This window comes from Phalacrocorax carbo, chromosome 22 (assembly GCF_963921805.1).
Source record: "Phalacrocorax carbo chromosome 22, bPhaCar2.1, whole genome shotgun sequence".
Lineage (NCBI taxonomy): Eukaryota > Metazoa > Chordata > Aves > Suliformes > Phalacrocoracidae > Phalacrocorax > Phalacrocorax carbo.
This window is the reverse complement of record NC_087534.1, coordinates 466,395-488,978: the sequence shown is the minus strand read 5'-3', so window position 1 is coordinate 488,978 and position 22,584 is coordinate 466,395. Positions and strand designations below refer to the sequence as shown.

At 51.2% G+C, this 22,584-nt stretch overlaps 1 protein-coding gene across 4 annotated transcripts in view; it reads right to left on the bottom strand.

Annotated features, from left to right (window-relative positions):
- Positions 1-382: 382 nt before the first annotated feature.
- The window catches only part of FHL3 (four and a half LIM domains 3), a 30,584-nt gene continuing 8,382 nt past the window's right edge, over positions 383-22,584 (bottom strand). Inside the window, exons 1-6 of one of the 4 annotated variants that reach the window (XM_064471598.1) lie at positions 8,072-8,189; positions 5,107-5,291; positions 4,852-5,026; positions 4,040-4,209; positions 3,673-3,859; positions 383-2,389 (exon numbers count right to left, since the gene is read on the bottom strand). In XM_064471598.1, coding sequence (XP_064327668.1) covers positions 2,238-2,389; positions 3,673-3,859; positions 4,040-4,209; positions 4,852-5,026; positions 5,107-5,262 — 840 coding nt within the window. In that variant the 5' untranslated portion in view covers positions 5,263-5,291; positions 8,072-8,189 and the 3' untranslated portion in view covers positions 383-2,237. Of the gene's footprint in view, positions 2,390-3,672; positions 3,860-4,039; positions 4,210-4,851; positions 5,027-5,106; positions 5,292-8,071; positions 8,190-22,584 lie in introns of those variants that run through there. The other 3 variants (XM_064471601.1, XM_064471602.1, XM_064471603.1) reach the window with 3 other exon arrangements.

The following is a 22,584-nucleotide window of genomic DNA, read 5'->3' as shown; positions in this document are numbered from 1 at the left end:
CCTGGCTGCTGCTGAGCCCGACCCGACAGCCAGCCCGGAGGCATCGTGCCCATGCAGCGCTGGCACCAGCTGGGTCCTGCTCAGGCCCGTCCCGCAGAACAGCCTGCCTGGACAGACAGCAGGCATGGACAAACAGGCAGCCCTGGAACCAGGGACCTACTGCAGCCGCACAGCAGGAAGAGGGAGCTGCTGTTCCGCTGCCATAACCCATGGGGCTGGTACCAGGCGTGCGGTTTGGGGAGTGGGAGGCGTGAGCACTGGGGGGATTAGCCATCCCCAGTAGGGGGTTAGGGGTGAGGACAAGGCTGAGCACAGAGCCGCAACACTGATTCAGACAGTGCTCTGCCCTGTGCCTGCTGTTCGAGAGAAACATGAGAGCAAGCATCACTAAAACGGTTTATTACATAAAGCCGTAGGAAATACACAGGAGGCTGAGGTTTAGGACACTTCCTTCTAGAGACTGCTCCAAGCTCCTCAGAATAGCAAACACACAAACTCTGATTTGCCTGCATCAAAGCTTTCAAACGAGGATTCAACAAGGATCTAAATACAGAGTTAATAACACTTCAACATGCATTACATTTTCTGTTCCTAGGTGAAGCCTGGGGGGGCAGGGCTAGCCCCATCGCCCTGCAGTTGGTTACAAAATGACAGATATTCACAACAAAAGAGTACAAAAGGAATAAAATCACAAGAAGATGCTTTCAGAAAAGCATGTGGCTGCCTAAGCAGGAAAGCAGGGTCAGCATAAGTGCCCCAGCAAGACAGAATAAAAAGGGATGTAGAGACAAGGCAGGCATGAGCATCCCACTGCAGAGGGACCTTAGCAGGGCCCAGGGCCAGCTCAGCCATCAGGCAAGGATGGCTCAAGTCCTTGTGTGAGCCTGGGATGGCTCAAGATGTCCTATTTTGCCCAGTTATGGCCAATGCAGGGACTTGGGAGATCCAAAGCCCCTCCTCAGGGCAGCCCAGGTGCCACCTTTGCTTTGCTTCTCGTTTGGGACACATCAAGGGATGAAAGTGGCTGGAGGAGCTGCTGCAGGGTGGGGGACGCTTGGCCCCTGGCAGGAGCAGGTTGTGGACACGCTGACTGTCCCCTCGGCTGACCTCCATGCTGCGCCCTGCGCTCCCACAGACCCTCCCCTCCAGCATGCCCAGCAGCCTCCGAGCACAGCCACAGCCTGTGGGCAACGCTCCCCTCCCTGAATTAACGGAAGGTCTTTGGTGTTACCTGTGCCGCTGGTGGCTGGGCTCAGTAAGGCAGTCCCCGTCCCATGGCTCCCCATGAGAAGGATGGAGCAGGAATAAAGCCCTCTGTGCTCCCAGCCTTCAGCAAGCCCTTTCCTGGGGCTCAGCCAGGCGCATCTCAGGGGGGACCACCAGTGGGCTGATACCCACCAGCTCCAGCTCAGACGCCGCAGAGGCAGCTGCCAGAGATCACAGCACAGATGGACGGGAACAGAGCAGGGAGGTGGTGGGGGCAGAACACCCTGTACCTGCAAGCGATTTGAGCTCCTCATCCACATCTGAGCGAGAGCACCTCCACAGAGACATGCAGAGCAAAGGGTCTGGCCCCAAATGGTGAGGTGGCTATAGAAATCCAGAGATGGATCCTGTCTGGCAGGACACATGCTCTTCTCCTGGTGACACTCCAGCCTGGCGTCCCCAAACCTCCCAAACAGGTCAGAGCACCCTTCATGCCCAGGTCGAGCAGGGCCACAGGCCGGCTGCACGTATGGGAAAGGCTGTGCTGCAAAGCCACCGTCTGCGCAGGCCAGCACAGCCAAGCCTCATGGACCAGGAGCTGCTGCCTTATATCACACAGAGCAAGGGAAGCACATGGGGAAAAGAGAAAAGTCAGCACTGTGCCAAGGGGGGTAAATGCATGCTGCCAGTGTGCAGATCCAGCAGCCCAACACTGAAGCTGCTGCTGCTGCCCTTTGCTCAGCTGGGGCCCTGGGCTCAGCTCGTGCCTGGTCAGACAGGAAACAAAAGGAAAGAGTAGATAAAGGGGGGGGGGGGGTGTCTTGAAGCTCCTGTTTCAATTTTATTTAGCTTTGACTCTGCACAGAGCCATAGCATAGCGTACTCTAGCCTTCAGGGTGGAATACACCGCGGTTCGGGGTCAGCCCCCATCTCCTGTGCCTTGTGCCCTGCCCTTGAAATGTTGTTGGGGTATCTGGCGCAAAGACCCTGAATAATAGAGGAAGCCCCTGCCCCACGGTGTCCTCAGAGGCTCATAAGTCGCCGCTGCAGTCGCGGCACAGGATCTCGTTGTTGTCAGGGATGAAGCCTTTCCCAACCAGCGAGGTGTTGCAGCGGGCACAGTTAAAGCAATTATGGTGCCAATGACGGTCCTCAAAGGAGACGTATTTACCACCGCCAAAGCCTACGGGAGGGACAGAGCGCAGCGTTAGAACCCCTGGGGAAACTGGGATGAGCTTCCCACACAGACCAAGTCTTGGCCTGTTCATCTCAGAGTCAGGTCTTCACACGCAGTGCTGCACTGTGGCACCCAAACACCCCTTAGTATCAAATACATCTGAAATGCAGATCTCCATTCCTGGCAGGGAAGAGGACCAAAATGGTTTCACACCAGATTTTGCAGGGTTGAGATCCTCGGACCAGAATCACCATTTTCTCCCCAGAGAGAAGCAGGGAGCAGAGCTGCCCCATCACACCAAATGAGGGGGCTGCCAGGAGCTCCTGGCAGCACTGCCTGGAGCAGCAACTTCCAAGGATGGTGCTAGCGACATCCTGGGAAAAGCCCTCCTGCCACCAGCCCAGGCTCCTGCAGAGCCTCCGTGGGCAGCTTCCTTCCTCTTCTGGCAGTGGTTGGACTTGCGAGCTGTGACCCCCCCCCCTTCTCCCCGGGACTGTGACAAACTGATAAGGACCAGATGGGAAGCGGGGTGCCCGGGAGCTGCCCTGTCCTCAGCCAGAGTCATCCTCTGAGTCACCAGCTGATTCATGCCTTTGCCTGCCTCCCCAGCAGCAACAGACATGAATTGCAAAGGGAAGGGTCAAGTGGGGGAGGACAGGGAGACGGCCAGACCCTCTCAGGAGTCTCTGCAGAAGAGAACCCCCTGCTTCCCCTGATTTAGGCAGGTACGACCAGTCCAGGCTCCCCTGCAGCAGTTGCTGCTCCAGCTGTGGCTGGAAGTCTCTGGCTTTCCCTGTCTGTGAGCAATCTTTCCACAGGACATGGCAACCAGCCTCAAACAAGGCAAGCTAGAGACAGAAGATCACGCTGTGAGGGGTCATTTTGGGAGCCTTTACCCCTGGGCAGAGGGAATTCCTCCCAAGGGGGCACAGTTCACCACTTTGAAAGATGCACACGAAGGGACACAAGCGGCCCCAGGACCACTGCAACAAAGGTATCTTCTTTTATGCGGTTCCTCAGACAGCAGCTGCCGCAGTTACTGTGGGGAATGTGCCTGAGGGCACCTTGCACTCCCGTCATTTGTCCCCGGGAGGCCTGAAGTGCCTGGAGACACTTGAGCAAGGCTGCATGGTGGAGATGTGTAGAGCATCATATGGGCTTGGGTCACAGGCCCCGCGCACTCGAGAGGGCAGCTTCACCCAGAGAAATCACCGCATGTCTGGAAACAGGACAGGTAGGGCACGCCCTGCCCTGAGGAAGCACCACGTAACCAGAGCCACTCTGCTCACCTGTGATGGGCTTTGTGCAGGCGCTGCACTTCTTGGCATAGAGGTTCCCAAAGCACTTGATGCAGTACGGGTTGTCATCCTGGGAGGTGAACTGCTGGCCAGCCAGGGGGGTCTTGCAGCCTGTGCAGACGAAACACTCCTTGTGCCACGGCTCATCGCGGTAAGTCACTCCTCCCTTGGTCAGGGTCTGCGGGAAGAGAGCACACACCGGTGACACACGGGCAGGGGAAACGGGCCGCAGCGCAAAACCAGCGGCTAGCGGGGGTCCTGGAAGCTGAACCCTTCTCTGGTGGGGCTCAGACAGGAGCGCGGAACTTGCCCCTGGATCAGAGGACTTGGGGGCTTTGGGCGGGCAGGCCAGACGTACCTTTTTGCAACGAGTGCAGCGAGGAGCGAACTTGCTCTCATAACAGGGGACACAGTAATAATCATTCTTGTCTGGGATGAAGGATCGTGACCCGATGGGCTGCTGGCAGCTGCTGCAGATGAAGCAATGCTCATGCCAGGTTTGTCCATTGTACTCCAGCTTACGGGATCCTGCAGAGAGAGCCGTTCACGGTGTGACAGGAGGGAGCAGCACACGCACACGTAGGGGACACGGGAGGCTGTGCAGGATAGACTGTGGTCCTGCACAGCCGGCTCCGTGCCTGCCCGCCCCATGGCAGCGCGGGACTGCAGGCAGCTGGAGAGAGGAGGCCCGAGGCCACCCCGCAGCCGCAAGGGGAGGGCTGCGGGAACATGCCCCCAGCACCAGCACACAGGCTGCGTCAGAGCCTGCTGTAACCTACATCTGAAGACGGTGCCAGAATGGCCAAACAAAGACACTCCCTTGCCTCAGGCCATCTCTAGAAACACTCACACGCCTTCAGTCATTCCTTCTCATCAGCACACACCAGAAAATGCCCAGGAAACCCTTTGCTGTCTCCTCCCCAGCTCGCTTCCCCATGAAAAAGGGGAACAGACAGACAGCTGCTATGGTGATCGCAGCTTGGGATCCTGCTGAGTTGCCAGACAAGCAAAGTGCCAAAGTGCCCGGCCCACTCTATGCAGTGACAGTGGGGTGGGAGAGCAGAAATTCAGCGCTCTCCCTTGCTGCCCTAGTGCAGGACCCTGCAGCCCCGCCTGACGCTGCTGGGGGGGACCAGGAACAAACTGCAGCGCTCGTCTGCCCGCTCCTACCTGGCATGACTGTCTTCTCGCAGGCAATGCATTTGGAGGAGAACTCGCTGCAGTAGCAGTCATTGCACAGCAGCTCCTCGCCTTGGCAGGTGAACGGCTCGTCGGCCAGAGAACGGTCACAGCGGAAGCAACGAAAGCAGTGCTCGTGGTAATGGCGATCCTCGTAATACAGCTCCTGGGGAGGACAGCCGAGATGAGGAGGGGACCGCTTGCCGCAGGGGACCACCCTGCCCAGCCGCGGGGCTCCATACTCACTCTGCAGTCGTGGCCGATCAGCTCTTTGCACTCATCACAGGTGTTGGCAAAGTGGGCATCGTAGCAGGGGATGCAGTACGGGCCGTTGTCCATCTGGATGTACTTGCGCCCATACAAGGACTCCTTGCAGTTGTCGCAGTCAAAGCACTCTGTCATGGTGCCAGGCTGAGGGCCTCCTTCACCTGCTAGGAGATCAGCGGAGGTGCAGGGTCAGTATCAGCTTACGCTGCCCGAGGTGCCCCCGCGCAGCCCTGCCATCTCCGGAGGGCAAGGACCGCGAATCCCCGCACTGAGCCAACAAACAGCCGCTGTCAGGACAGGACCCAGACCTGAGCTGCTGCACCTGCTCTGTGGCTGTACGCACTTCCAAAAAAGCCTGCGCACATTCAGGGCCCGCGATGAATCTTGCTCCAGGTTTATACTCAAGATCGACAGTTTAGGCCCTTAGCCACCACTTGGAGAAACCCAGACACGTAAGCATGCAGCTGAGCTTCTTGCTGGGAAGCAGAGTATAAATGACAACCCAGAGAGAGAATTTTGTTCTGCGTTAACAGTTTTGATCTGGCACCCAAAACAGGACCACGCACACACTGTGCGGGTGCACATCCACTTCTCTCACATCAGAGAGCCAGCCACCCTTGAGGGAGAGCTGCCTACCAAGCAGCCCTTCAGAGACCCGCGCTCAGCCACAAGCATGGCCCTGGACCAAGAGCAAGATTCCTCCTGATGGCCTGTGAGCTGATGCTCTGCCTGATGGGACTGTCAGTGTCTCAAATTCTGGAACCTCTCCAGAGCTTTAAAGCAGCTGCTCCACGGGGAAGCAGAAATCAGGCACCCCTCGCCATGCCCAGCTATGAAGCCACATCCCAGCAGACCGTTTTGCACATATTGCTCCAACTATAAACGCTCTTCGGAGAGAAAGCGTTGGGGAGGGTAGCTGTTTTTACAAGCAATAGAGGTGCTGGGGTTTCGCACACAGGAGATCAGATGTCTCTCATTGCCCCTTTCTCCCTCTCAGACAAGAGGTTTGTGGAACTATTTTGCTTTCTTTGGAGCACTAATTCCAGAACAAGAGTCTCTCCCTTCTGTTTGGTTTAACCTGGTTATTCCTAAATATGGAGTTTTCCACTTGCAAAATCACACCCTTCTTTAATACAGGTTGCTATCAAGTGTAGACAAGCCCATGGAATTACATCTGAGCAGTCAGCTGCAGAGCGCCACATGCTGCAGTTTCCTCCATGAACCCCCTCACTTCAGAAACAGCTATTACGGCTCAATCTGCAGTTTAGCATTTAATGGGGCAGGGAACTCACCGCCACCCTCTGTGTCTCCCTCCTCGCAGGCTCCCCGGCTGCCTCCCTTATGCTGGGAGGCATCCTCCGGGGCAGGAGCTGATCCAGACAGCTCTGACTCACGGCAGCGAGCTTCCCAGGGCTATTCTTGGTCAAGCCACACAACTCCCAGCTGTTGTCAAGCCTGGTATGTGCCGACAGGGCTGCCAGTGAATAAATCCAGTGTTCCCACATGGCTACGTGACCAAGAGAGGGGGAACAAAGTCCCTCTTCAGACACCCTCGTTACCCAGCTGCTCCGCTGACCGCTCTGTGCCCTCCAGCACGGCAGGCTGGCGCGCGTGGCTGCGGCCGTGGGAGCAGCTCCACGGCGTGCCCTGCGAGCAGCGCGGGCTCGGGGCCGCTGCTCCGCCGAGCCTGTCCTCCGGAGCCCCAGCCGGCAGCCCCAGACTCACTGCCTGGGGAACAAGGCAGCCTGGGCCGGGCAGTTTCCAGTCTGTTAGCGGAGATGGGGCAGGCGCTTGGGGTGGTTTGCATGGGGGAGCCGGCCAGGTGCCAGGGCACTGAAACGGACCTGCTGCCCCAGCTCTGCCCCAGCCTGGGCTGGCCCCTCTCTCTGGGGCACCCCATGGGGCGCTCGCCTGGCTGGGCAGGAGCTCCCGCACTCCCCCAGCACCCCACACGGCTCCTGGCCACCTTTCACCCACCACCTCCTCCTCTGCTGCCCCACTTGCCTTCACTCCCTGAAGCCACCTGGGACCTTTCTCTCTGGCAAAGAGCGAAATCAAATTAACAGTCCTCCTCCTCCCAGTCCTGTTGAAGGGAACTTTCCAAGGTGTGTCTGTAATAAAAGGGCCTCTAATGAGCGCTCCTGCCCTGGGAGCTGCAGCACGCTGGGGCCGGGAGCTGCCATGTTTGCTCAACGGGCTGTGCTTTGTCTCCGTGGTTCTGTAATACAGGACGTCAGAAAATGCAAAGGAAAGAAAAGCAACTTGATGGGAGAAGCCTTGGGTTTTACCGGTGACATGGACTCAGCACTGCTGCGCCTGACCCAGACGCTGTCCCCTCCACGAGCCCCGGTCCCCAAACTCAAAACAGGGGGCATTTCCCCATGTCACAGGGGCGGGAGGTGGGCAGCATAAACCCACCAAGGACTGCTGGGGCTCTCACACCCCTGAACCACCCCGACGAGGCAGGCGCTGCCCCAGCCCCACACGTACCCTCAGGACGTGGTGCCAGTCACCAAACCACGAGGGAGCTACGGGTGCGAGCACCCGCTCCGCAGCAAGTGCTTGGGGCCGTGGCACGGCCGGAGCAAGCCCTGCTCCCCTGGGGCAGCTGAGCTATCGCATGATAGAAACAGGGACAAAAAAACCAACTGACAGGACAGGAACATTTCGGTCCCAAATGCTGTTTGTCACTCAGGCCCCTGCCAGTCCTCCTCTCCTCCACTACCAAGGGCAGCTGGCACTCCGAGCCCACCAGGACCCCCAGCTGGCCTCGTGCTGGCCGAAGCCCTCGGCAGTGCTGCAGGCAGCGCCGGTGGGTGCCCCGCAGTGCTGCTTCCACTGCAGGGTGCACAACACAGCAGCCACAGAAGAGGAAGCAAAAACCATATAAACCCTCTGAAAATTATACACCGAGGAAGACCTTAAAGCAGGATGCCGTGCTTGCCTCTGCTTTGAGTAGTTCCTCCCCAGAGTCTGCCTATGTCCGTTGCAAGCCGTGCAAACCGCTCTCCAGGCTGCGGAGCCCCGGCAGGCTGGCAGATGCACAGGCTGCCAGCAGAGCAAGTCCCCAGAGCGTCACGTGGCTGAGACTGCAACGAGAGCATACGGATCAGACTCCGCACTGCCTTTTCCACAGAAAAAAGAACAGGCCCAGGAAGTTTGCTCAGTGTTATTTGTATTAGATAAGCTGTTTGCTGTCTTTGTTCTGGTCTTGCATGCAGTGCTGGGCAGGGGTGTCAAAGCCCTGTGCAACGCCAAAGCAAACTCTGCATCTTCGCCCCTGAGGCCATGGCACTGCTGGAGACCAAGTTCACGGAGAAGAGGAAGGTGGGACAAAAGAAACAGAGTAAAAGAAATAGTACAAATCCCCCAAATTCTTACTGTAATTGTAATGAGGAGCCTGGAAATTGTCTCAATTTAAAATGCATTAAAAAAAAGACTTTAATTGAGGCTCAGATTTAGAAGGCACAACACAGGCACTCACTATGCATGCTAATTAGCATGTGCTCATACTCTGCAGTCTGCACCACCCTGTAAACACTAGCTGTGTGCTAAGCTGATGTAACTAAAACCTTCACATACCAGCCAAGGTGTTGCCCTGAAATGATGGGATTCTGGTTACAGAGTGCTTGCTTGCCCACTACCAGGTGGCTGCGGTCTCTGTGGGACAAGGTCTACTGCAGCAGGTCCCTCGTACGCAGGGACAGTGGAGCTGGATGTGGGCTATTCTCAGCTGTCTCTCTGGCTGTCTGAGGGCAAAAATAAACACGTCTACACCTGCCAGCTGCCTACCTTTTTGCTTTGACAGGTAGGGTTGTGCTCATGGAGGAAAGGAAGTTCCGTTCCTCTCCATGTCCAGGAACAAACAGCTTTGGGAACAGGAACTCCTCTCACAAACAACATTTAAAGTGCTCTGGGATTCAAATCTGATCAGTCTGGAACAGAGCTCAGAATAGCTTCACGTATGAGAAAGGTCAGCAATTTGTCAAGGACACACAGCAGAGTCCACTTTCTAATTAGAGAGTAACATGCACCTAACACCACCCCTGTGTCATTGTCCGCAGCAACACAGCAGATGGCTTAGCAACAGCCCCAGGAGATTATTACATTAATTTTAGTGCCTATAAACTGGGGACCTATTATGCAAAGGAGCCAGTACAGACTGTCCAGGGCCAGGCTTTCTGCTACACGCAATCACTTAAGAGTTTAACCAGCCTTTTGAGGCTACAATCAACTCCTTCAGCGAGAGGTCTTGTGTACGTGGTGAACCTATAACCCTGTGTAACTTCACACCAGTTTGTTGTTAGGTGTCAAGCCACAACCAGCTGCTCCACGAAGTGGTCCTCGAGCAACCCGTAAGGCTATACCTAGGGAAACACTTAATCTTTCCAGGACACAGGAATAGACCTCCCTTTGACTGTCAGGTTCCTGCCTATTTCTCATCTTCCCTGGGCTGCTCCGAGCACAGATTGTGCAGTTGTAGTTTACACCTAAACGGATATCCAGAAGAGAAAGCACAACCTCGCTGGGACAGGCGAGTGTTCCCCATGTAAGGATGAAACCGTGCAGGGACAAGGCTTTGGAAGACAGTCCTCAACATGCTCCAAGGTCAGGAGAGGAGAACAACACTTTTTGTTCCTGTTGGCTTTCCAGAACCATTATGGGTCCTGGAATCTGCGTGAAATCGTTTCTGCCAGCCACTGACCCTAAAAGGGAAACCAGCTGCTTGCTCCGAGGAGCTGCTCCAGCCCCTCCGTGAGGCTGGGAACGTTTTCAGCCCACATTTCCTGACACCACTTCTGCGGAGCTGCTCAGGGTCACTGTGTGCCCCAGCCGGGGGCTGGCACGGCCAGCCCAGGCTCCCCGGGACCAGCTGCCTGGGGCACGGCGTGGGTCACTCTGCACCTCCTCGCGCTGCTGCCTCTGTCTGTACCCTCTTGCTCTGCCCCCAAACCCACGAGCGCGGCTGCAGACCTGGCACAGCTCGAACAACACCCCCATTTGCTGTTAAAGGAGATCCTGCTTTGGGGTGAGGCTGGAGGCAGCTTGCCAGAAAGGTGCTGAATGTTTCGTCAGGGTAACCCGGCTGGACCCAGCTTGCACAGAGCACCCTCGGGAGCGGTGTTGCATCAAGCCTTCACCCGCCTGCTCTCAGCACCACTGAGTCACTTCCTGCCTTCAGATCTCGCCTTCCAGCCTAAGCCTCCCCATGGACAGCTTGGAAATCTCAAGCGTGAAGGGCTGCTCCGGGGGGGCTCTGGCGCAGCGAGGAACAGAGTCCTTGCAGGGACCATCAGCGCAGCCACCGGACCTCACCTGGCAGCTCCCCCATCTCCAGCACAGCGGGACAAGTTCATTTCTCAACACGTAGGGGAAATTTGGTTCTTACAGTCAGCCTCGGAGGAGGCGGCAGGAGGCAAATGAATCAGCTGGGTGTAAGGCCACACAGCCCCCACACCTGCACCACTGGGTCGCTGCGCTTACGCACGTGCGTGTACCGAGCTGTGCTGAGCAAGCTGCACTGCAGTCGTTTCCCCAGGCACGGGCAGACCAACCTGCCCAGAGCAGTCATGGGCTGCTCTGGGCTCTGCAACAGAATTAGCAAAACGGCTGGCACAGTTCTATGGAAACACCCTGCATTTCAAGTGATAAGCGCTGTCAGAATCACCCTTGCTCGGCCATGGAGGCAGTTTCCTGAAAATGCCAGCTTTGTGAGGCAGAAGCAGCAGAAACTACTAACTTGTGCTGTTAAAGCGTGTTACAAATCACAAGGTACACCTAGATTGTTGCACGACTTTAACGCAGCCTTAGCGTGACAAATTGAGGTTTGCTAATGTCCAGAAGAGATCGCTGAGGTGCCCTCCATGCAAAGAGCAAAGCCACATCACGTGGACTCCTCCTGGCAGCTCTGCATATAGACCAAGATAAGTGCTAAAACCGCAAATGTCCCACAAACGTCTGATCTTACCCTTAAACTGGGAAAATCTCACCTGAGGTCAGCCCGCAGCGTGCCCGCAGGCGCCCTGCAGGAAGCACGCGCTGTTTGCGCAGCCGTGGCCGACGCGTCGCCCCTGGTCCGAGGTGAGCAACGGCAAGTGACTGCGGCGCGGGGCACGGCCACCGCCCCCGCGCTAGACCCGCGCCACGGCCGGAGCCGAGCGGTGCCTTCGCACGCAGCGCTGCCTGCACGGGGCAAGAGGGCGCGGGAGGCTGCTGCGCAGGGCAGGCACGCGGAGCCCGGACCTACCCAAAAGCAGCTTCCTGCAGAGAGGAGAGGGTGGAGAGTGAGTTACAGGTGCAACAAGAGCACTGGAAGACCTAACAGAGACCAAGCCCAACTCTGGTAAGTCCAATAAGACGTGCCCCCTGCCTCAGACGACAGGATGACACTCAGGATGAGAGACAGGAAGCATCTTCATCACTTTATATATTAGTGACATGTCAGAATATGAATGGCAATATTTATTTTTTATATCAGCATTATTCTGCAGAGGAGGAGGAGGTGACAGGGTGCATCTCCCAGCGGCACTGTCTCCAGGAGTCTGGGCTCACTTTCATGCTTTCTTGTAACACCAGCAACGCTGGTTCTGGGACGAAAATGACCGCTGATGCCTCATCTAAATACCTGCTGAATTCTGCCAGAGCAGATATACTCAAAAGATCTGGAAAGCAGCAATGATTTTTTTTTTGAAGTTTAAATTATATTTTTAAATTACGATAAATGATTAGTCAGGTTTCTCAGGAAGGCCAACAAACCTTTGAGAGTGAGTCAGGTATCTGCACATGCAAATAGCTTTGGCCTTGACATGCTTACAGAGTCTCCAGTAGACATGGCTGGGTCTGCAAGAAATCCCGACGCCGCCAGGCTGTGAGTTGTTGTGCCTGTGGACTGGGGGCGTGGGGCTGTCGGGAAGTTCAGGGTCCTAAGGAACAGAAACTGTGCCGGTTTCAAAACACCAATGAGTTCAGGGACCTCCTTCCTCTAGTACTAAATTCCTTATTCTTTCTCCTAAGATAAGGAAACATAAAACTTCTCCTGTGTGAAAGGAAAACCTGCTCCTAATAAGTCAGGCTCTCACAAAGCAGCAACCCCATACAAGGTAATGGGACAAAGCTCTAAGTCAGTATTTGTGCACACTGTGACGACTTTTGTCCCTTCTCTACCCTTTACAGAAAAAAAATCTCTTTTTAATGAGGCTGCAGCTGCAGGGGAATCCAATTTTCCATGCTACAGTGGAAAACCAGGGGGGTTTGCCCATCTGAGATTCAAATTATAATTTCTTGTGTCCAAGACCTTGCTTTGCATTTGGTTTTCTGCTACTCCTGTCCCTTTCCTCCCCACATCCTTCCTATCTGAGCAGGTCCCCTGCATCCAGCTGTGAGCTGAACTGTCCACACAGTGAGCATCAAGGTACGTGGTTTGGAGGAAGAGAAACAGAAGATCTATTCAAGCAACACCAGTGACAAATGCCAGGCTTCCCGTGGGTGCCCATCTTCACTGAGCCTGCCCACCTTCCAAAACCCCAAGAGAGGGACAGCAGAGTGCAAGCTGACAAGGAGAAAGGCAACAGACAATTCAGCCCTTGCTCTAGACTTATTTTCTTTTGGGAAAGTTAATTCTACCAGGGTCAGAGGAAGAAGCTTAAGAGTCCCTACTATGCAACCATAAAGTGAAAAACCCGGGAACGATTTCAGAGTTAAAAATTCATTACTAAACACCTGTAAGAGTTAATTAACTATTCCAGGTTCTGAACAACGCAGAAGCTTGCTAACAGCAGCAGAGCTGTTGGGACACATTCGGAACAAGCAGCCTGTGTCATTCTGCTGACGTTAAAACTGAACGTTTGCTCAAGAGATCAGCAGTTAATCTTATTCAAAAATGAATACAAAGTAAGAAAATTCTGCACACTCAACAGGAAGTCAGGAATTGAAACCGTTTGGGCAGTTTGGACCCGTTATGATTCAAATGGACCGCTTAACTGAAGGAGAAAGTCTAAGAGCAGAGGACTAAGATATGAACACATCACAAACTTCTCCCCAGCCAAACGAAGTCCCTTTTACCAGATGGTTAAGAAACCCATCTGGCTTAAAAACGTGCCAGGAGAGATTCTGGCTGGTCTCTGAAGAGGCTTGGGAGGAGAGAGGCAGCCTGGCCCAAGCTCCACATCACAGGTACCTTCCCCAGCCATGTGCGACACGGGCCGAGCAGGAGCCTGCTGGCAGCAACAGCTTGCACCAGGCAGGTCTGCTACCGAAGCTCTTAACTGGCTGCGGGGCAGCAGCTGCAGACATGGCCAGGGTGACCATAATAGGAAGAAAGATGCTGGAGCCAAGTTTCAGGGAGTGTGACTGATCACAGGAGCTTCGGTGTGATCAGGGGAACGGGAGCCACAGTCCAGGGAAACGGCTGCTCGTATCAATTCTTAAAAAGGAGCATCAGGTGTCCGATCGCTTTCTGGACTCCTGCTCCCTTCTCCTCTCAAGCACATCAGCCGTCCCATTTGAGAGAAGAATATACTCCCATTCAATTATGGTAACAGTGATATAAAAAATGGGGGTGCATACTGAAGTTGAGTGCAAATCTTTGGGCTTTCCTTGTCTGTGACAGCCCGTGGGCACGGCACCAGCCCAGCAGCAGCACTTCCAGTGCCGCTGCGAAGAGGCTGCCAGTGTTGGACCACACCGTCAGCTGTCGCTACATCCCAAACATGGGAACACACCCCATTCCCATCTGCTTGTGGTGTCTCAGCCTCAACAGCCCTGGCAAAAATGCCATCAGCTAGCGGGTGCTTGACAAATCACATCATGAGAGTCTGCCAATCTCAAATCCACAAACTCCCTTAGTTTTTCCTCTTTCAGCTAGAAAATTGGGCAAGAATGAGGAACTTGTTGCTTGTACAGGGCTGAATAGGCCTTTCAGACTTATTGAGCAGACCATACATTAACCATCATCCTACTGGCAATAAACAGTAATGCAAGAACACAAAACAAACCCTAAAGATAGCCATCAACCATACAAACCAAATTAATAGGAAGTGGCTGGCCTCCAAGCCCCAGCTTTCACACCAGGTCTAGGCAGAAGCTAATCTGGACAGTGAAACGACTGTTGCTTAGAAGTGGTATAATTTACCTGTGAGCCTTCTTTGCCCGTGTCATTATGAAGCAATGGACAGGAAAAGGTGGCGGGAAGGAATCATAACGGGATGAGGCTTCGTCAGGGAAGTCATGAACAGAGTGTATATAAATGCACACAAAACTTCAGATTGGTAATAAGGTGCTTCGTGTTACCTGCCTGCCGCAGCATGCTCTGTGTGCCACAGCCTTGTAACGCCTCACATCACTGCAATTATAACCTCGCCCAAGGTACAGGGTCCCTGCATAAAGTATTCTGTTATATATAGATGTGAATATACATGCATATTCAGTATTCTCCAGAAACAAACACGTGACCGAAAAGATCAAATGGGAAAATGCAGCCATGCCCCAACTCAAAAGACAGAACTCTTGTTGCACGAGCCCGGGATGACCTAAACCTTCCAAATGCAGAAACCCAGCGAGATCTTTATAATGCCCTGGCTACTACAGAAAGAAAAAGGGAATTCTGAAGAATAAGCATGTTGTGGGGATTATAATCTAGCAGTGAAAGTTTAATTTTGTACTGAATTGATTTATGCCCGTGTAACCCAGCAAAGCTGGCCCATAGCCATATAAATGCCTAACTGCTTATCCAACTGCAAACCCGGGACTCCAGCGATAGTGTTTCAAAATCTCTTTGCCCCATGAAATAACAGCCATATCCAGCACACTAGAATTTAAACACGAAAGCACGACAGGAAATGACTAACTGCACACTGAGGCCAATTTACCTTCATCTTAGATCTGCTCAGCACAGAAGAATCTTGCAATTCAAACAGACATCACAGCCTATATGCAGGAAAAAATAATCTGACTGCTGCAGTTGCTAGTCCTCGGGGTCTGTGCATCTCAGTACAGATAGCACTGCAAAATGATGGAATTCCGCTCTATTTCCATTCTGTAAAGTTTTCTTACAATCCTAGCCCTATGCTGTAGCTTTCGCTTTTCTTTCCCTTAAAGGCAGCTGTTTTTTAAATTGGAGGTGAAGCCAGTCTTATTTCAGACGTGACACGTATTTTAAGTCAGCGTCTACAAAGCTTTTTGTAGTCCTTGAATAAGAGGTATTTGTAAGATATTACCTCGCTATTTTGCACATAAAGGCAATGAAGGGGCTGCTTCAAGCCTGCTTCTGAACAAGCATGCACGTGAGCTTGTGGACAGGCTGCAGGGGACAGATGCAGTCGCAGCGTGCATGTTTTGTGCTTACATGCTGAAAAGCAAACCCGCGTGGTCTGAGCCCAAATCTTTATTAAACTGTCTTCTCCAGAAAGCCTGGCAGCTCTTTTGCTGATTAAGGCTCTGCTCAACTTAAGGTTTTTGTAATAAACAAAGCAACTTTGACTTACAGTAGCAGGAGAAGACATATAAACCAGACACGTTTTATTTAATGCACGCCTATTACTTAAAGGGCAAAGTGATTTTTTTTCCCCACTGAATTTGGTCAAAATATTCCCTTTTCTGATTTGATTCTTTGTCTCCCAAACATGAGCATTTGTAGTTGGTTTCTTACATATAAGCAGATATCCTGACGGAGAAAGGTAACCTGCACTGTAACCCTGGCAGTTTTGTGCCTTTCGGGGCTCTCCACCCACCTGCAAAATCAGCAGAGCGAAGAGGAGGAAGAGGAGGCCAGGAAGGTGCAGGGGACACTGCAGTGACGCTCGTGTGCCACACAAGCTCTTGCCCAGCGGCCCCTCTCCCACCATCCCGATCTCTAACTGTGGGCCCCTCCACCTGCACTGGCTATTTATTTGCACGAGAAGGATAGTCCCCGTCTAAAGTACTTTTTACAGCTGCTCGTGTCCCTTGCAAGCAAAGGCAATTACAGATCTGTAGCCCACAGCATGTGAGCAGCTTCTAAATCTGGGGAAGGACAGAATCCTGGCAAAGACAAATTGTCTCAGGTTACCATCCGAGAACTGCTTGCCTGTGGTCCGAAACAAAACTAAGATCATTTGTTGCCGGGGAGATGCTACATGTGCCAGCTGCAGCCCTCCTGAAGAGGGGTAGCGCTCTGCAAGGACAGCGTGGCTGAGCCCTTGAGGGTGCGAGAACATACAGAACGGGGACAGACGGGCGATCGCTCAGAGTGGAAGATAACCTCTTCTTTTACTACCTAACCTGGAAAAGGAACATATATATAATTATATATGTTCGATAAAGAGCCACTACCTTGCCAAGGTAGAAGTGGACCAAGTTTTCTTCTTCTGTGGCTGGAGCTTTCTCTGCTAGGTGATCCGGTCATCAGGTGTTATTTACTTTTACTATACAGAGCTGGTTATCTTCAAATCAGTCTCCTTGTTAAAGCATTTCTCACTGGCACCTTCAAAAATTACTCTTAAGTATTGCACATCTTAAATAATAGAAGCCATCGGTTGTAATTGCCACATATTTTATGTAAAATCTCTAAGATATGACTCCTTGCAAGCACTAAAAAGAAATGTGCAAGATGTAACATGCTTTCCAACTCCTGCCATGCTGTGCTGCCACACTTTGAGATAAAGAGTCTTTGGTGGTACCCACGAAAGGGAAAACTGGTGCCATATCCAAAATACTAAGCGGAAACTGCTATTTTAAGGGGCACAAATGCTCGCAAAGCTTATGCCGTTATATCACACAGCTACACGCTGAGTTCCCAACACCTACGGCCCTGCTCGCTGGATGTGTGCGTCTCTGAAGCGGTGCTGCTGCTCACCTCGCTGGCAGCGCTTCAGCCTGTGTGACACGGAGCGCTGCTGCTAGCAGGTGGCTCGGTAAAGCACATGTGCGGGCTGTGCCTAAAAATTCACAGAGAGAGGAAAACTGCTGCCCATTTACAGAAAAAGCCCCATGTGAACAGAGAAGAACATCAGAGAGCCCCTGATCCAGGTCTGTGGCTCATTTACAGAGCCTCATTCTCTCATTCAAATATGAGATTTACAAGGAAACCTACATGAAACAGATTTGTCACAGACTAAAAAGGAACCCAAAGGTCAGAATTTTAACTAACAGAGGCTCCTCTCATAACGACTTTCAGGTAGAGACCAAGAGGAGTTGATGTTTCAGCCCCCAAAGCAGCATATATGAAGCAACACCCCATTTCTTTGCTGCAGAGAAGATGCTCCACACTCAGTCACTAAAGGAAGCAACATAACCTGCTCTCTGAGTAGATGGAAAGATCTTCCAAAGCTGTTTGCGTGCCCGGGCAGTTCAAGGATCCTGGGCTTCACTGCAACAAGACACCACCAACACCCTAATAACGCCCCCTCTGTTCTCCTAACCGACCAGAACAAAAATGCTCTATTTAGGAGCTATTTGTCCCAAGTTGGCAAACCCCTGGCAACAACAACCCAGACCAGTTCTGTTACCTTGCATTGCTGAACGTGAGGGACCAGGGTAAAGCCCGACAGTCAGCGCAGCAGCACCGTGAGAAGCGGCGCGAGGGTGGCTCTCCCAGTGACTCACACCCCGGACAGTTAGAGCAGGTGCGACCAGCAGGAGACTCTCGCCAGTAAATCATCACTTCACTAGCAAAACACTCAAGTGCTTGCCCAGAAACAAAAGCAGTCACATCATAAACCAGAGGGTGACATCAGCACAGGGATTGCATTTCTTAGAGGTTTAAATGTCATGACTTGTGATTGGAAATCGGACACTTACAATTCAAGTTACTCCAAATTTTCATAAGGGACATAAGAGTTCCGATTCCAATTTTGTGTAGATATATTTCACTGCCAAACCCTTTTTCAACATCACCACGACAGGAAAAAAAAAAAAAAAAGAGAACAAGCAAAACTAACAGAAAGTGAAAAGCTAATGAACATCATTATTAGCCTGACTTACCACGTCAGGTGCTAATGAGGAAAGCAGGGCAAGCAGCTGAACGCCTTGATTTCCACTGGAGAGGGTCAGCGTTATTCAAACGGCATGATCTACCTGGGGCCCAGTTATTCAGAATCTCTGGATTACCCTCTTCCACTCTTACTCAAAGTCCTGCTCTGCATCTTCTTCTAAAATTAAAACTCAAAGCTATCAAGGATCTGAACAAAGGAATAATGAAATAAGTGCTTTGAGTCATTATTTCACAGAACATGAAGCATGATACAGTCTGCGCATGTGGTCTGAAGTGCATGTGTGATTCTCCACACACAGCTCTTCAGGCTCTCCAAAAGCGACGCATCCAAGACTTCGATAAAAGCACAATGGGCCACATTTAATCTTCCTGTGAGTTACATGTTTGCGCAGGGTTGAGGAATACTAGAAATAAAGCTTCTCTTGGCTCAGTTACATGCAACACCCTCTGTAATTTTTGCTATTAATGACTGTTTAGTAAGTACCACTATTACTCTACATATTCCAGAACCCTCTGAGTTAGACATCGCAGCAGTTTTCTGGATACGAAGTGTTCACTGAGTTAAAGGTAGCAACTGAAATGCCTTAAAATTTAAATGCTGACTTTTCTATTTAAAAATTTCCATGTGCTGAGAAGAGAGGCAGATGAGGATAACTAATCCACATTTAAGGACACAAACTAAAGATTAGTTTCTTTACTTGGAAAGCAGTTTAGCTCCCCAACTCCCCACTGCAGATAACACAAATAGAGACGATGATCCAGTGCAAGACCATAAATGCAAGAGCACTCAGTTTCCACAGATCTGACACCCCGTACCTCTCATAGGGTTGTTGCTTCTTCAGTTCCCTAACAGCTGTCACCAGCAAAAACATTATTTACCCTTACAACACCTGCAGGGCAGGGAGTTATTTTATCTCCCTCCTGGGATTTGCACCTCGGAGGGCTTTGGCACAAGGCAAGCCTGGTGGAACTAAAAATGGAACCAAGATCCAAGTCCCTGTCCATCTTTCTTCTCCTTCTGAGATGCAGCACATACCCCTGTCAGCCTGGAAACCAACACACCCGCTAATGCACGTTACAGACCTACGTCCAAATAGATTCCTTGAACTGAACTCTGTGAGAAGCAGGGGGAAAAGGAAGGAAGAGAAGGATGCTATCTTTATGGTCCCTTCCAACCCAAACCACCCTATGACAGACAGACACAGGGCTGTGCAGTTAAAGTACAGTTAATCCAGACTCCAGATCTTTTGACCAAGTAACACTGTGCCTTTGCTAGTCACTCCCACTATTTAAACTTTGGGCTTTAGAAGTAAGCATGCCGAGCTGGAAGAAGGCACTGGAGCAGGGCAGCACCTGGAGTTACGCGCCAGTTCAAACTGTCTGTTTGTGAGACGAGAAAAAGCCATGTTTTCCTTAAATGAGGGTAGTGGAATTCCAAGGCGAGGTCAAGGCCTGGCAAAAATCTGCAGTTTAGGCTCGTACATGGGATCGTGATGCTGACAAAAGTAGTCCTTGCACTCAGAGATGTTCAGGATCCGCTTTTTTTGCTGCCATCAGACGCGGCCCTCACAGAGGAATTTTTGTCTTCAACCATGCTGAAGTTAGGCCTTTCAGATAGACTTTTTATATCATTATTCAATTTCTTTTGTTTCTTTAGAAGAGCCTTAAAGCCCAGACATTTTTCACCAGCAGTACTGGGTGAGTATACACGCTGTTTTAGTGGGAAATGCAGCCACGCAGATCTGAACTACAACAGAAATTACCTAACCTCTGATCCACTCACATGAGGGAAATCCTGTGGGCTTGGATCATTCAAGAAACAAGGCTGCTTTACAGTTACAAGAACAACATGTGTCCAGAATGGGCTCTAAACTGGTACGACACAGTCCAAAAATCAACTGCTAATGGTCTTTACCATTTGCATTTTACGTTAAAAACCTCCCAAGGACCTCAGGAGGCAGAGCTCAGCCTGGAAAGGATTTTTATGGTTACACTGTAAACCCACAGAAAGCAGGGATCTAGAACGGAAACAGTTCATTACGGCTAAAATACTGATCCTGGGTTCTGCCTGAAACAGCTGGGATTATTTCTCCAGTTAAGCAAATTCCTGTTACTGAAACCCACCCTGATATTTAAAGAAAGTTGGACAAGATGCTGAGTAGTCACTCTTCTTCCTAGATAACAAGATCCAAACTATTAATTGGCTAATTTCAAAGTGAACAGTTGAAATTTGGGTAAACAAATTCAAAATATCAAGGTCATATTTACATTCTGGGGTAATAATTAAATATTTAATATCTTGTGGTTCCAGTATTCTACGTTTTTTTATGCACCAAAATATTTAGTCATGTAAAAACATTCTGTAGTAGCTGGAATACATTCATTGGCCCGCTAAGATTCATTAGTTTAAAAATACATAAATAAAGTGTTCATTTTATTTCCAAAAAAACTAACACTGCTGCTTTCAGCTCTACTAGGGTGCTTTGTGAATAATGCTTAGGCAGTGTTCTCAGCAGGAGGTATCAGATGCCATGGTTTCACAAATGGATACAAATATCTTTTAACTAAAACAAGTCTTGTATTTAGGTTAATTTTCTTCTGTTCTGACTAACTCAAGTCATTATTCACAGCAATATGAAAACCAGCATGGAAATACTTCAATCCCTATTTTTATTTTCTCCTATGCTCCCAAATCCCCAGTGCCAAAATCTACTTTTAAAAGTTACTGATGAAAAGATCTTTTTCTTCAGAACTGGGCTTCAGATATCTGTATTAAAGAATCACAAAACATAAGCCTCCATGCATGCCTTTTCTCTCCAAGAGGTTCCTGCATAGTATTAACACAGCTTTTTAAAAATCAAGTAAACAAGAGGCACAGCTGAGATTGTACGAAAAAAAATTGAATTTGCTTAGTATCCATAGGGATCACTTTTCTGGCCAACAGTTCGCAAAGGGTTATTTATTGACTAGCCATTCTCCTTTTGCTGAAAGACGCTGAGATTTTAGCAAAGTTTCTGCAGAGTATGCAACCATATTCAGGATTTGCTCCGCTAATGAGTTAAATCACTGCAGCTCTCCGATGACTTGAAGATTATGGGTGTAGGAAAAGGGAATGCTTGGAGAGGGGAACTTTCAGCAGCCACCACCAAACTGCGGTTAAAACAGACACCAATGACTCTATTCAGCTCCCAAACCTCAGACAGTTTCCATTTTCTCAATAACAAAGCATTTTTGTGGAATGAGGTAACAGCCTCCATCTGCCAGGTCTAACTCTCCACTAAGATTTCTCAAGAGCCTGGCTGAACAAGGGCTGGCCAGCTGAGCCCGAGCCGGCTGCAAAAGGCAGGAGCCTGGGAACAAAGGGACAAAGCTGCAACAGGACAGAGGTGGAGGGGAGCCTCTTTGGAACCATCACACAAATTCTCCTGCGAGTTTGTGTCAAAAGTAGCCTCAACAAGCGAGCTCCAGCCGGTGCACAGCTGGAGAGTGCACAAGGCCGACAAAAGAGCAAGACTTTTGACTAAGGATGGACTGGGACAGTCAGGAGGGAGCAGGAGACAAACGGGTGCCACAGGTTCAGCCATCCATCACAAAAGTGCCTCGAGCACAGAGCAGTGAGATTTAGGAGTGAACACAGGTCCGTGAGCGCACGCTGTGCACGGAAACAGAGCACCCTGCTCCCCGCAGGACAGCACAGCTCCTGGGACCGGCCGCTCAAGCGCGGGTATACCCTTCCGCACCCGGACTGCTGCGAGGCTGAGCCAGAGCCACTACAGCCTCAGAACAGAGATTGGGATGGGTTTTCACTTTGTTCTTGCCTTGTTTTTGTGTTTGGCATCCTGTGTCTTGGCCTCTCAATTCCAGGGATGCTGAGCATCTACCGATTCTCTTGATTTCAGGCAAAGTCAGCTCAGTTCCCCTGAGAAGCAGACCGTTCATTTAGACTCAGATGAAGACTTTGCCTCCTGTCAGGACCCTTACACCTGACTCTCGCCGCCCTCTGTAAGCAGCCGCTTGTCGGTTAGCTCCCTTGCAATTCCGAGACTCTTAGCTCCAGGTTCAACACATCTCAGCTGCCTGCCCTACCAAAGCATGAGCAAAAGAGAACCCCACAACCCCAGGCTCACTCGTGCAAATAAAGGAAAAAACCTTGGAATAGCATGGAGAGACGAGGCCAGCTGGAAAGGGCTTGGAGGAAGAGGTGGCTACACAGCACATAGTATCAGGAGAGGATCTTCATGGCATATGCGGGTCTTCTGATCTATTTTTTTGTCCCTGCATATATAAATCTTTAAAAAGCAATGCAGGAAGTTCTCCAGGGCACTGCAGCAGCTGGTGCAAACGGACGACCTGCAACTCGGGCAGGTCAGAACATACAGGATCCAACTTAGCTACTACTTTGATAAATAGTGCTGCCAAGAGCAGCTATTCGCATCATTTGGAGCCCTCATTCTGCCTGTGTGGCAGCGGACATTTGAATACAAGTTTTA